The 15,493-nt window shown below is 41.6% G+C and overlaps 1 protein-coding gene across 3 annotated transcripts in view; it reads right to left on the reverse strand.

The window, feature by feature from the left end:
- The window catches only part of TMEM26 (transmembrane protein 26), a 44,868-nt gene extending 30,621 nt beyond the window's left edge, over positions 1-14,247 (reverse strand). The window contains exon 1 of one of the 3 annotated variants that reach the window (XM_007113697.2): positions 13,976-14,247. In XM_007113697.2, coding sequence (XP_007113759.1) covers positions 13,976-14,166 — 191 coding nt within the window. In that variant the 5' untranslated portion in view covers positions 14,167-14,247. Of the gene's footprint in view, positions 1-7,560; positions 7,633-13,975 lie in introns of those variants that run through there. The other 2 variants (XM_055081240.1, XM_007113698.4) reach the window with 2 other exon arrangements.
- Between the last annotated feature and the right edge of the window lie 1,246 nt (positions 14,248-15,493).

A 15,493-nucleotide genomic window follows, 5' to 3' on the forward strand; every position in this document is an offset into this window, starting at 1 on the left:
TGAATGCCTGAATTTATAAATAAAGGGAGGATTGAGCAAATGAAGTGAATGGAGGCTGCTGGCATCTACAAGGACATTTTATTCCCATTTCAGTGGGTCTGGTAACAAGTCTGCTCCTCTTGTTGTGTCCCTTGAGGAACTGTGACACTGTGGTAGGATTTTCATGAACTTGAGAGACCCAAACTTGAATCTTGCTTCTTCTATTCATGCATCTTTGGAAAGTCGCTACCTTTCCTGAGACTCAATATCCTTGTCTATGGAAATGGGTATAATAATATCTACCTCATAGGGTGGTTGTGAGGATTAAAATAAGGCAGTGTTATGAGCTTGATACTGTATATACTCAATACATGTGAGTTGCTGCCTTACCCAGGCTCAGCTCTGCAGATACACTCATGGCCACATATTCAGCACCTACACTTAAAGCGGACCCACAGGATACCTGGTTAGAAGATTGTTTCTTCAAATAACTTAAAATCAATCCCATTTTTAAACTATGGTTCTCAGAACCAAACCTATTTAAGACTCCCTGAATCAAGGAAGTTGTTGGCAGTGCTGTGGACATCATTATGTCTAACTTCACGTTCAAGGTTAAGGCAGTTACTGTCACCCAGTCATAGTTGGCGTGGGCTGTTTGCCCATCGTGACTTATAAAACGCTGGACCGTCAGGGCCCTGCCTACCTCTTGGTCTCTGTTGCTCGCATCCTTCCTCACTGTGCTCCTATAATGGTGTTTTCTTTCAGTTCTGGAAAAAAGCTAAGTGAGTTCCTAACTCAGGCCTTCACACATGTATTTCTCCCCCTTGAAATACCTCTCTCCCTCAATTTTCACCTGATTATCTCCTTCTCAAAATTCATGTCAGCTCTATAGGACTCCACAGAAAAACTTTCCTTGTCCTTCCAGCCTAAATTAGATCTCCTTGTTACGCTTGTCCTATATATAACACTCTTCACTTTCACCTCATACGGTTTCAAAATTTATAACTATATATATGTATATGTATATATGTGTACCTGTGGTCACTAATTGTCTCCCAGCAATTCTGAGTAATATTGGATTGGCCAAAAAGTTCGTTCGGTTTTACGTAAAAATAAAAGACATTTTTCATTTTCATGAAGACCTTTATTGAACAAAGTATTCACTAAATGAATGAACTTTTTGGCCAACCCAATACAAGCACAGAACTGTGTCTTGTCTGCTCAACATTATGCCCTCAGCTCCTTCCACAGTGCTTGGCACATGGTGGGCTCCCCCAAATAGTTAGTGATTTCATAAGGTCCTAGTTGATTTATAATTCCGACTTTCTTGACACTCTGTTGCTGGTTTGACTACAAATCTCTCTTTGAAATATCATCATAAATTGATTCTTATCAGAAGTTTTTCCGAAGGAAACTAATTATTCTGTTCTTGTATAAATTTGGTTTTTTTTGCCACTACGAAGGATTTTAATAGTTCAAGATGACATTTAGCTGTTACTTATTATTTTGAAGGTTTGTCATATTCTTGATAGTTCATTGTCAGTGCAGTTCATTTTTGGAACCAAGGAGAATGTGAGTTCTAAAAATTAAAAACTAAGCCTGATCCCACCTTTTTCTGGGTAATTAACCAAATTGCATGCCCTTTCTTAGGGGCTACAAATCATTTTACTCCAGTTTTCATGTCTTAATTGTATCAAAAATAAGTAGATGCCAACCATAAGTGCTAATACCAGAGAGGGGTCTAGCCATCTCAGAAATAAATCAGGTTTCTGGTTGCTTGTTTATAAAATTATGTTACACTATTCATAGACTGACAAAAACTGATAAATATATGATTAAATGAATAAGACATGTCCAGGTGGGATATTTTTACAAAATTGATAATACTTGATTACTGATGAGCTACCTACCCTTGGAAACTCAGATTTATTACAGTTCTAACTATCACTACCTATCACAATGTAGAAGATGCCCAGCATTAATACTTTAATGCCAAATTGCTTTCCCTTTGCTCAGCTAGTTTTTCTGTATTCAAGCCTTCCTGAAGATAATTTTTCTCCAGAGAAATTTTTTTTTTATTTGTTTGTTTGTTTTTTATTTCACAGCCCTTAGCCAACACACCAATTCTCTCTAAATACCCAGCAGGAGCACCATCTTAAAGGATGTTTTTCTCTATTTGTTTACGTACTTATTTGTTCACTAATATGTTTGTAGGTCTTCCTACATGCTAGACACTGCTCTGAGCTCTTAAAGAGCTATACTCATTGCTTTATTTTCAGTTCAGTTCATCCAAATATAAAATATCATTTGTCATACAAAGTTGTCATTTCAACATGACAGTGTTTTTCACAAAATGATTATGTCATGACATTTAGCAATTTAGCCCTGCAATGGATATCTACTTCAACTCACCATTAGCCTAGAATTAGGATTCCATTTTCCTCTTCCCAAAAATGATATTTATTATTGTTTTCTTATTGAAAAAGTCACATTTATTCACTTTAGAAACATACAAGAATAGAAGTAGGCAAATAGAAGAAAAATTAACCATATCACCCACTACCCTGTGTAGCTTTTCTCTCTGCAAACAATGAGGATTCTAATCTTGTAATTATATGCATAAATCTGAAGGTAGATAATATTTAAATGGAGCAAAAATAATGTTCCAAAATTACTTTGATGCGAACTGCGATTTTATTTATATTTCACTTCTCAGTATTTCCTACTCTACGAAGGCAGCGTGGAGTTGTCAGGATATACTAGACCCAGGTTTCAAAATCTCACGTTAAACAGCCTCAAGGGTCTTCAAAATTTCTGGAGCACTTTATATTAATAGGCTTATTTTCATGGAAATCAAGAAACTAGGTCAAGATATCCTTTCATGAGCCCCTAAATCGTGTGTAACAACTTAAGGACTGTCTGGCCTCCTTACTTGTAGACTGGTTTCTTGAAGTGGGCCTTAACAGCCACGGTTTCCATCTGGGCTGCTCAGGAGGGCTTTCTGTTAGCACAGGGGGTAAGGGTGGCCAATACGACAGCCTCCAGATAGCACCTACCTCTCTGCCACCCCTCAAAATGCACCCAGTGCTCCTCTAGAACACACGACCCCCAAATGCCTGGGAAATCACTAATCTGTCACCCCCCTCCTAGAGCCCTTTGCCAGTGCCTGCCCATAAGGGAGGAGCAGAGGGAGGGGAGGTCACAACCAAATGGCCATAAGCTGGTGAGAACTCCCCACGAATGGAAAATTGAATATGGAGTGTGTATGTTTCAATAGGTACCAAGATCAGATGATGGGTTTGTTTTGTCCAGGATCTTATGGGGGAGCAGACTAATAACGAGAACAGAAGAGACACAGAGGAACTTCAAATGGGTTAGAAATACCTATTACAGTGGAATCATTCTTTAGATTTCCAAAGCCCTTGAAGAATGCCCACATCTAAGTTTTGTAAAAAGGAGAATACTTCTGAAGCTGAATACTAGGGCTCTTAATTATAACTTTCTTTGTTCATTGTTGCTGATTGCTTTTTCAATAAGGTAACATTCTCAAAGTATAATATCAACCACTAGCAAAATAAGTATTACATACTTCACTTAAGAATTTCCAAGAGGATATCTATCTAAAGCAAAAACAAACTCCATTAAAATTGAAGTTGCTCACATTCAAACCTCAGCAAAATGCTTCAGGATGATTAAACGAGCTATAGGGACAAAATATGCATCGACTTTAGGATCTACATTACTGTTTTTCTCATAGAATTTCTGAGGCAAAGAAAATCGTGACATCTTCGTAAATGAACTGGTTCCAACTGAAACCCTATGTATTACCATCGTGATATTCCCTCAACCTGAAAAGCCCTTCTCTCTTCTCTCCACTCTTGTAAAACCACCAGCCACTTCAAAGGCTAGGACATAAAGCACATACCTGAGAAATTTTCCATGTCCAACAAGTCTACCATACAGACCGCATCTTTCTTCTGAAGCCTTTCTGCCCTCTTGGACTTAATTTGTGGAAAATTATTTGGTTCTCAGAGTATTGTTTTGTCTTGTCCTCATATAACTGCATATGTTTTATATTCCTTCAAGAACACCATCATAGCACCTACTATAATAAATGATTGTTTAATGAACAAGCGAACTTACGCACTAATGACTACCCGAATTTTAATGGTCTCTCAGAGGATTAAATGCATTATGGATGTTATTTATATAACACTTCAGGGCTTCGCTGGTGGTGCAGTGGTTGAGAGTCCGCCTGCCGATGCAGGGGACACGGGTTCGTGCCCCGGTCCGGGAAGATCCCACATGCCGCGGAGCGGCTGGGCCCGTGAGCCATGGCCGCTGAGCCTGCGCGTCCGGAGCCTGTGCTCCGCAACGGGAGAGGCCACAGCAGTGAGAGGCCCGCACACCGCAAAACAAACAAACAAAAAAAACACTTTAGTTTATTTCACTCTATAAAAGACAATGGTATTTATTTCTGTTCTGTGGAAGAGATTGGTTCTTCACTTCAGGACCAAAAATGAAGACACTCTAGAATTTTTCCCCTCTTCTGTTTTCTTTTGCATCTGCTTTGATTTTACAGGGATGTCTGCTTGTGCAAGTGTCTCTGAGTCGTGGCCATGTGTAGTCTGAAATTTTCTGCATTCTAAGCAAAACCATCCTAGTACTCCTTAGCAAGTCACCTGAGATTGACCTACCCAATTTTGAAACAGAGTAAATACTTTGACCCTTTCTCTACTGTGGGGAATCGTTGACCCCAAAAATGTATGTAGTTGTATTGTCCACAGGCAAAACCCAGTTTGGTTACTGAATGCAGAGCAGGACAAACAGACTGATGAAGTCTAATCCGAGTGTGGGAATACGTCTCTGAGTTTGGCTTCCTCATTTGCAAGTAGGAGCTAGAAGAGTAGCACAAGGGCTATTGTGAGGCGTGAACGAGGTGATCCATTCAGTGCAAAAGCCTGGCTCAGTAAAAGTGAGGGCTCACCATATGCTAGGAATTGTTTTTGTGATTTATTATTACTAGTCGTGACCTTAGATAAGTGATCTAGCCTTGCTATGCAGCAGCGTCCTCATCATAAAATAGGAATAAAGATGAAAACGAATTCATCGGGTCATCGTGAGGATTACATGAGATAATGGATGTAAAGCAGGCTAGGAGCATCGTCAATACTCAATAATCAATAACTGTTACCACCTGCATTATCACCATCGCCATCACTTTCATCATCATCCTCATCCCCATTATTAACAGACTGTCAGAAAATGGCACAGCCAATTTATTAAGAGGCTATTCCTAATAATAAAATAGGTGTGTGGAACAGGAGGCTCAATCAGGGAAATAAGAAAGCAAAGGACTCTTGCAGGACCCAACCAAGGCTGTCAGAGGCATCCATCATAGAGAGGACTTCTTTTTTTTCAAAGAATTACTAATTTTTATTCTAATAAACATACAACATTGTCAATCATACACCAGCTACCTCTTGGAGTCAGACAACCCAAAGATAAAATATAACCCCTCTCCCTGAACAACTATGGGTGGTAAGTTTATATTCAGAAAAAATAAACAAAATCAGCCCCACCTTGGCATTTTATATTAAAATTGTGGATTGTTAACAATCCTTAACGTGACTTTCAAAGAAAGTTCATTTTTTTCATACCTGCATATTAAAAAAACTATTTTATTTTTTAAAAACCACAGGTTTTCTTTAACAAAATGATTTATACACTCCAGGTCTAACACACCTGATATTGGTACTTTAGAAGAACTTCCAGAGTAGGGAGGGAAATGCACATGGGGAAAATAAACCTCTATGTAAAGGTGAATTTTCCATTGTTGTAAAAGTGAAGCTATTCAGATTCGTCCTGATGCTGTATGCATAATAATGTCACTGCTATGAGAAGGAGAAATGCTTGAAATTTAGAAATAGGGATATACACATATACACTGACTCATGGGAGCTGCCCACACTAATTTGTACTTTGTTTTTCTCCCAGTCAAGTACATGAAGTTACAAAATATTATAGCCTTAATTTTCAGTTTTAAATGTCTCACTTGAACATACTGGTGGAGAACAACATGGGCATCATTCAATGGTTCAGTTTCCTAGGGGTCCCCTTCTAAATGCAGCCATAATTATTGATTTGATCCAAGTTCATTGTGAAATAAAGGAAGAAAATATGACTTCTTCTTGGGAGCAAAGCATAGTACTAACTCAAGATAGGTTAAGACTCTTCCTCCTAAACCATGACTCAGATCACTAAAAACAAAGTCATTTGCTGGTAACATTCAGTGTATGCCTATAAAAAGGATGCAAATTTAAGTCACCCTTTTGCATTGAGCTCAAGGCTCAGGATAGAAAACGCATACACACAAACACATGTGAAGATAATGAATATTATAAAGCTCTGGATGTACACTGCAGGCAGTGCTGATTAAGTCCAATGCACGGTGGAAAGTGTTATTGGAATAACTAAAAAGTTAAGGAGAGATATCAGGAAATCTGGACAGCAAATGTGAATAAGAAGAGAAACAGTTTATCTGCTGGGAGAATTTCCGGTGCCCACGCTGGCCATATGGAAATCATAGGGTCTCCTTCTAAATGCCCTCATTTCATCCTCTCTGATACCCAACAAGATCAGGGGAAGAGTGCTTTTATTTCCCAACATCCTCTGTGGCATTTTTGTAAGCAGTTTTGGTAGAGGAAGATACATATTATCCAATACTACAGCATTATAATCCTACAGAGCTCTTCTACACTGCTCAAAACTTGTTCAAGATCAGACTTCATATGATACCTGTCAAGTCTAGGTTTTTCATTTCTTCTGTTGAACCGTCTAAATAAAATTGATTAATCAAATCAGATTTCACTGAGTTTTTTACACAATTGGGTTGAATTTGCAGTCAATTTAGGATGGAATCTCTTTTGATGTTTGATTTATCTTTCCTGTTTTTAGTTGGGGGCCAGCCAGACATTTTCAAACACATGATGTTTCAAATGAGATATGGTAACAGATACACACTGCCGTGTATAAAATAGATAAACAAGGACCTACTGTATAGCACAGGGAACTCTATTCAATATCTTGTAATAACGTATAATGGAAACGAATCTGAAAAAGACTATATATATACACATATATGTGTGTGTATGTATGTATGTGTATGTATATAACTGGATCACTTTGCTGTATGCCTCAAACATAAATCAACTATACTTCCATTTTTTTAAATGAGATCTGGTAAAATATAAAATTTAGAAGGAATTTCTGACTTGGAGGCAGGGGACATGGGGAGAAGAGACAATGAAGACTAGAAGAGAAAGTCAGTATTTCTCTGTCTTCTGGGAGGATGTCAGAAGTGTCCCAAAGCACGCCTAGCTCTTCTTCCTCTCACTTCTTTCATGGTCTCCCTGGCTCTTCCCTTGCCTGGCTCCTCCTCTCTGTACCGGACTCAGCTCACATGTCGCCTCCCCAGCTAGACATCTCTCTTTCCACCCAGTGGAACCTTCCCCCGGTCCTCCATCCCTCCACAACCCACCCCACTTAGGCCTTCATAGTTCTGATTACTCATTTGTTTACCTGCTTATTGCTACTTATCAGCACACCTGGTATTTTTCTTCCAGTTTCACAGGTGCAATTGACATACAGCACTGTGTGAGTTTAAGGTTGTACAGCATTAATGAAGTGACTTATATACATCATGAAATGATTATCACAGTAAGTTTAGTGAACATCCATCTCATACAGATACAAATAAAAGAAATAGGAAGAAATATTTTTTCCTTGTGACGAGAAGTCTTAGGATTTACTCTCAGTAACGTTCATATATAACATACAGCAGTGTTAATTATATTAATCATGTTGTACATTACATCCCTCGTACTTACCTATCTTATAACTGGAAGTTTGTACCTTTTGACTGCCTTTATCCAGTTCCCCCTCAGCACACTTGTTTATTATTTACTTCTTTATTTTCTGAGTCCCTTGACTAAGATACGAGTTCTTTCAGGGCAGGATTTTACCTGCTTTACTCACCTCCGTATTCTTGGCACTAAAAAAAAAAACCATCTAACACACTTGAGATGTTCCAGGTATTTTTGCTGAATGAAGAATGATAAGGCTCTGTGTTTCCTCCAGAGAGGAAACACCTTCCTCTGTTATCGTTTCCCCACACTCACCTCCCTCAGGATGTCCTTTACTTACCCAGCCTTGGCATTCTTCTCTCTCATATCTGCTTTTCCTGCTCCAGCTCAAATGCTGAAGCCCCCTCTCCCTCCCTACTCACCATCCCCTGCCCACGTCCCCATCCTGCCCCATCACTCCTTCTCGCATCCTTTTCTCCTCTAAATTGTTAAGAGTCTTAACATTCCTGCTTTCCCCATCACCAACCCAATGATCTTAAAATGGTTTAACAGCTCTGTGCCTCAGCTTCCTCACCTAAAAATGGGAGAAAACAGAAACAGAAAATAACTACAGCCGCTGTCAGGGTCAAGTGGGAAGTTCTGTAAAACACTTGAAAGAGCCCGAACATCACAAAATGCTAAATATTCATAATTATTCTTATTCCCACACATTTGAACACGTCATTGAAATGCTACGTTTTATTTTAAAATCTCAAATGTGTCTGTTTTCTGTTTCTTCACAGTGTCTAGCATGTGTCATGCTTACTTAGTAGGCAGGTCAACAGGTAGTTGTCTGATTCAACATAATAAAAGAGAAGGGAGGGGACTTCCCTGGTGGCGAAGTGGTTAAGAATCCACCTGCCAATGCAGGGGACACGGGTTCGAGCCCTGTTCCGGGAAGATCCCACATGCCGCGGAGCAACTAAGCCCGCGAGCCACAACTACTGAAGCCCGCGCGGCTAGAGCCCGTGCTCCGCAACAAGAGAAGCCACCGCAATAAGAAGCCTGCGCACCGCAACGAAGAGTAGCCCCCGCTCGCCGCAACTAGAGAAAGCCTGCGGGCAGCAATGAAGACCCAACACAGCCAAAAATAAATAAATAACTTTATTTAAAAAAAAAAAAAAGAGAGAGAAGGGAAAGAGACAATGCAGAAAGGTGACCATATAAGTGAGGTGTTTTATTAACTCAGTTCTTGAAATTTTGATGAAGAAAGCTCAGTGCTTACAATTCTACAGTTTTATCAATAAATTCAACTTAGATTTCTACTTATTCTCAGATACCACCTGCTTTTAAGTGAACAGGCTTCAAATCTGCCACAATCTTGATCGTTTTTCTGTTTCCTGAGGAATATTTTATCAGTATTAGCTAGAAAGCAACTGGAAATCTTATCTTCTGTTTGACTGTACCTAAATGGTAATTCACAGATCCTTCGGTTTTTGCCCAGACAACAGAAAACAAAATCAAGAAAAAATAAATCAGTGATACTAATTTTCATCTTAATGAAATATAAGTGAATAGCAGATGAAATTCATAAATACTAGGGGAAAAGGGCCAAATTCCACCAGCACACATTTGTTGGACTTAGCAAGGAATGTGTCATTGGCTTACCCTCCTTATTCTATAGGATTCCAACAAATTAACCTCCTCCAACTGGCAAGTTCTTAGTGTTGATGTAATGTTGCCTGTCCCTGGACAGCTGAGCTCAGCAGCTCTAGTTCCATTTTTCCTATCCAAAGAATAGCTAAAGAAACATTCTTTGGACAAGTGTAATATGTTTGCTACGTTTCAAGAAATTTTTTTCACATTTTCCTCTATAGCTCTGTTTATTGCACCATGATTTCTATAGATTTGATTTATTTGGGGCCAGGTGCAAATTTTAATAAAAAGAACAATGTTCAAACTAGCCCAGAGCAGTCTAAAGGAGTTTCATGGATCTGATACTCCAGAAAAGAAATTTTCACTTCATGTGTAAACAGAGTTTAGCCCACCATTCAGGCCTTGATTGATTGATTGATTGATTTTCAGTATGAGAGGGTTGTCCTTCTTCCTCCTCCTCCTTCTTCTTCTTTCTCTTCTCCTTTTTCTTCTTCTTCTTCTTCTCATTCTCTTCTCCTTCCTCCCCACCTCCCTCTCCTCCTCCTCCTCTCCCCCTCCTTCTTCTTCTTGACTAGTAAATAGACAATGTATTCAGTTGATACAGAGGGTAGTTCTTTGACAAGTCTGTTTTTTAAAAAATTGAGGCCATAATATACATAAGTCTGTAACTTTATTCTTCTGACAACATATCATGGACATCCCTCAAAGTCAATAGATAAAATCTAGCTCATTATTTTTAATACCAGCAAAATATTCTATAGTATGGGTATATTACAATTTTTCAACCAATCTATTGGTGAATAATCAGGTTGCTTTTAGCTTTATTTTCCACTAACAAGATGAAAATTAGTATTTTTGTATGTATGTCTTTGCATATGGGTACTTTTGGTTCTATAGGGTAGAGTCAAAAATGTAAGACCAATGGATCGAAAGATACATATATACGGACTTCCTTGGTGGTACGGTGGTTAAGAATCCGCCTGCCAATGCAGGGGACACTGGTTTGATCCCTGGTCCAGGAAGATCCCGCATGCCACGGAGCAACTAAGCCCGTGTGCCACAACTACTGAGCCTGTGCTCTAGAGCCCATGCTCCACAACTACTGAAGCCCATGCACTCTAGGGCCTGCATGCTGCAACTACTGAGTCCATGTGCTGCAACTACTGAAGCCCATGCACCTAGAGCCCGTGCTGTGCAACAAGAGAAGCCACCACAATGAGAAGCCCGCGCACCGCAACAAAGAGTAGCCCCCGCTCGCCGCAACTAGAGAAAGCCCACGCGCAGCAACGAAGACCCAACTCAGCCAAAAAAAAAGATACAGATACCTTTATATTATGTAGATCTACATAAAGATCTCTGTAGTAACATTTTCCTACTTAGAGGTACAGATACTGCCATCATTTTTACTTTATCTTTTTTTTATTCCATCAGCCTTGATTTTCTAATGACAACTTTTTTTAACATTCAAAAACAACAAAAAATTATGCTTTGCCTTACTCAGAAAACTTCAATCCAGAAATGAAGTATGTCCCAAATCAAACCCTTTTTAAGTGTCACCATGTTATATCTGGGATTATTTTCTATATTTTTTTAGCATTCCACTTTCTGATTTTTTTCTCAAACTTATAAAAGAACAGCATGTGACCTTTGTCCATCACGAAAATGACGATATTTGTGGACTTGGTTTTATTTGGTAACATCAATAGAACAAAGAATTACTAATCACATTTCTGTTTAGATCATTTTACAAAGACTCATTTGTTCCTGAAATTTTATAATAGCCAAGTCTATCAAGGATTTTTTTTTTTTTTTGCTAACTCTCAAATATAGTCTTGATATTGAGCCAGCCAAAATTTTTTTCAATTAGTGCTATAATATACAATATACATCATGGGCCTGTTCTGAAATAAAGATGAGAATTATTTTCTGCTTTTTGGCTCTGAATCAATGGTTTATTGGCCAGTCTCTCAAGTAAAGTTTTTTGACTTTTACAGACAGAAAATATGTCCACTGGACACAGAATATTTTTTAATAAGAAGAAAAATAAGAAAAACTCTAGGATCTAGAAAAGACCATTTCTTTTGTATTCATTGATCATCAACATATATTATTTCATTTAATTCATAACAACCTATGAGATAAGTATTTATAGATGAGGAAACTGAGACTCAAAAAGGTTAAGTAACTTATTCAGTGCCTCACAGCAAGTAAGTAGGAAAGCCCAGATTTTTACTCCATTATCTGTCTGATTTTGAATCCATGCTCTATATACAAACATGTCCCCAGTTTCCTGTTTAATTTGCCATATTGACCATCACCAGTTTTTGGCCCAGTTTTTTCCTCTCTCAGTTTTAAGTTACATGTCAATCTGAGTCAATCAGCGGTCAGTGGTGATACGGACATGAAGGTTCCATTGCCTACAGTATTTCTACACAACTGGCTTGGAATTTTTTTTTTTTTTTTGGCGGCGGGGCGTACGCAGGCCTCTCACTGTTGTGGCCTCTTCCATTGCAGAGCACAGGCTCTGGATGCGCAGGCCCAGTGGCCGTGGCTCATGGGCCCAGCCGCTCCGCAGCATGTGGGATCTTCCCGGACCGGGGCACGAACCCGTGTCCCCTGCATCGGCAGGCGGACTCTCAACCACTGCGCCACCAGGGAAGCCCTGGCATGGAATTTTGACTTAATGTGAGCTAAGCCCTCACTCTTGGAGAAGAAGGAGGATATTTCAGGGCCAGTTGAGCTGGTGCCTCTTCTGAGGTTGACATTTCTCCCAGAAGCTCTGATGAAGGCTGGTGGCAGGCCTACTTTCCATGGAACATATTTAAGCCTCAGACTTCATCCTCATGTTACTGAAGATATTTTTTACCCTAGCACGTTAAAGCCACTCAGTAAAAACTAAATCAATCTCATGTAATCTGCTTGCTGGGTGAACACTTTTCTCCCTTTTGTTTCTTTAACCATAAGGCTTACTTGGGGAACTAATACTATTTTTCTTTGAGATTTCCGAAAGGCATACTGAAAAGCTCCTCAGATCTCTCTTGCTTGATAAGCTGTTAACGGGGGGAGGGGCAGTGACATTGCTCCAATCCTTGTTGTATTAAATTAAGATTCTACTTGAATAATTTCTTCATTGATAATTCTAGAAATTTTTCGACAGTGGAAAATTTAAGCAAGACTCACATGATTTTAAGAGACAACACATTCTCTCCCTTGGATTGTCGTGAAATACACAGCCTTTTGTAGTTTAATATGTAAAACTGTCCAGAGAGGTTTTTTCTTAATATGCCATCATGTATATAATTCTTGAATTGGCTAACAGTATTTTCCTCTATCTCATAGCAGTCGGTATTCTTCTTAAATATGGCATACATGAAAACACAGACTCATTGTTTTAAAAAATAATACAGAAAGAGGCCTAACTCAGATAAGTTTGGGCTGAAAATTTCCTGGGAGTGGAGCCATAGCGGTAGAGGCTCTTTGTAAATGGCAGGGAATCTTTTTCTCAATTCTCTGATTGCCATCCAAGTCTTTGGGGAGGAAATAAAACATCACAGCAGAGTCTGCAGTTTGGCACGTTGAGGTGAAGGCTGAACCACTGCCTGCTAGTACCTTCACCAGCATCATAACCCATCTTTTTTTTTTTAACGTTGTAAATGCTATATAAACTTTATATGAGCAAACAAGCTCAGAAATGCACATTCATCTCAAAAGTACCATCTTAGTACAAGTTAGAGCAAATTAAGATGAATCTAAGCAGGTTAAGTGAAACCAATGTCAAAATCACACATTCATATCTAAGGTAACTTCCTAAGGTGATATAGAACAAATCTAAGTGAAACTAAGCAGACTGTTTGAAACAAGCAAGAAATGACACATTTGACCAGATGGGCTGACCATTAACCAAGGCTCGGAAGCACCCAAGCCCGGAGGACACCTGAAGCTAGTGCCATGCCGGGGCTGGTTTGCGGCGAAGCGGCTGAAACCACAGACGTGCTGCGAGTGGCTTCTCACCCCGGGAAGCGGTGCCCCCCAGCGCTGCCCGATGTGCACAAGCCCTTACACAAGTCGCTGATGCCCGGCGAAGGGCATTCCCATAACTGCATGCATTCAGGCTAAGCCGTGCACACCCACACCCCAAATTCAGAACGCAAAGCACATGCCACCCCCGTCGCCCCACTACTCTCCCACTTTGGAGCACTTTCTGCAGAGCATGCAAGCGCTTCCCTTCTTTCTTCCCATCTTTCGAGTTGCCAGACCTGGGGTTGGGTGGCGCGTGGCTGCAACTGGAGCCTTCCCCGTGTTGCCCTGGGGCGCTCCGTTGTGTCCAAGCGACGCCCAAGCATCCCGCGCTCCTTCGACGCTCCCAGCGAGGACAAAGGGCGTCCGCATCCCAGTAAAGAATCGTCGGGGAGACGGGCTCTTGGGCCGCCTGATAGTGCCGCAGGGGACGGCACCCGGGGACTCGGCGTGGCCTCCCTCACCCAGGGTGCGCTCACCATTTGTAGCCTCTGCCGCGCTTGAATTTGAGGGTCAGCGCCGTCTCCAGAAAAAGCAAGACGTTGAGCAGCGCCAGCAGCCAGTACCACGGCTCCTTCTTCACCTCGGTCACTCGCCAGACTCCAACCAGCGAGTGCAGCACGAAGAGCAGCCGGGTGGCCAGGGCGTTGAGCAGGACCAGCCCCTCCATGCCGCCCGGCGCGCTCTGCCCGCGCCCCGCGCCCGCGCCCCGCAGACCCCGCCGCCGGGAGCCGCCGAGCCCGCCCGAGGGCGGGACGTGACAGCTCGAGACCTGCCGCTGCTGTCGTCCTCCCTCACCCTCCCGCGAACAGCAGCGAGCGGAGCGCCCCTCCCCCAAACTTCCTGAGAACTCTTGAGAGAGAGGAGATTCTGCGCCCCGCTTTTCGGGCTTTCCGGGGCGTCTGGTGTTGCGCTGCTTGGGCTCCCAGGGGTTATCCTCCCGCGCTTGCCCATCCCCCTCCCAATCCCGGGGAGTGGGGAGGCCTCTCTGCGTCCCTGCCCTCGACCCCCCGCTGCCCGGCCTCCGTGGGGTCCTCGAGAACCTCGCCGCTCCGAGGAATTGCAAAGAGGGAGGCGGACTGAAGGTCGTGGGGCTGCATAGCCAGAAAGGGGGAGAGGGGCGTCGGGGGCTGGGGGGTTCCCTTCCTTTTCCACTGAAGTACTTTAATTCACTCACACTTCTTGCAGGAACAGGCTCTCATGGTGACTCTGAGATGGGACGCAGGAGAGCCGGAGAATCTGCTGCGCAGGCAGGTTTAGAAATACGGTTCCAGCCCAGTTTGAAGAATTAAAACTTCCCCAGACTAGAGGAAATGAGGCGCCCTGGGCTTTCCCAGAGCTCCCTGCCCCCTCCCTTAGGGGACGGGTAGCCCGGGTCACTTCCACTGTTTGGACAAGGTGTTATTAAAGCAAAGAGATAGTCTTTATTATGTCTCCCCCATCCCCGCCACTATTTTTTCTGCAAGGAAGTGGGGTGGCAAGACAAGAGGGCAGAGGGGACAGTGAAGAGGAGACAGAAGATAAAGCTAGGTTTAGGTTAGACGGAGAAACTCGTGGAGTGGGGAACTGTACGCTTGACATCAATGACTCATGAAGTAAACTCCGACTTGCCAGCATCCAAGGCAAAGAGGGAACCTAAGTCAGCGTTTCCCAAAGCACCTTCATGATTTTTCTTTCCTTGTTGGGTCTCCTACCACCTGTACCACTATTTACTTAACATTTTTCCTTAAACGGACTCAAATTTTTACTGAAATAATTTTTAAAGAAATCTTTTTATCACTTGTAAATAGAAAATCAGTGTAGTAGGCTATAAATGGAAGGTAATTGCCAAAAATAAATAGAATAAAATGAAGCTAAGTTATTGAGATCTTGCTAGATATTAATTATTACCTTCCAAGCCTCTGTACCTCAACCTGGGAAAATAAAGAAATGCTAGTCCTGGGACTTTCCTGGTGGTCCAGTGGTTAAGACTCTGCGCTTCCACTGCAGGGGGGCTC

The sequence above is a fragment of the Physeter macrocephalus genome, chromosome 20 (genome assembly GCF_002837175.3).
Source record: "Physeter macrocephalus isolate SW-GA chromosome 20, ASM283717v5, whole genome shotgun sequence".
Classification (NCBI taxonomy): domain Eukaryota; kingdom Metazoa; phylum Chordata; class Mammalia; order Artiodactyla; family Physeteridae; genus Physeter; species Physeter macrocephalus.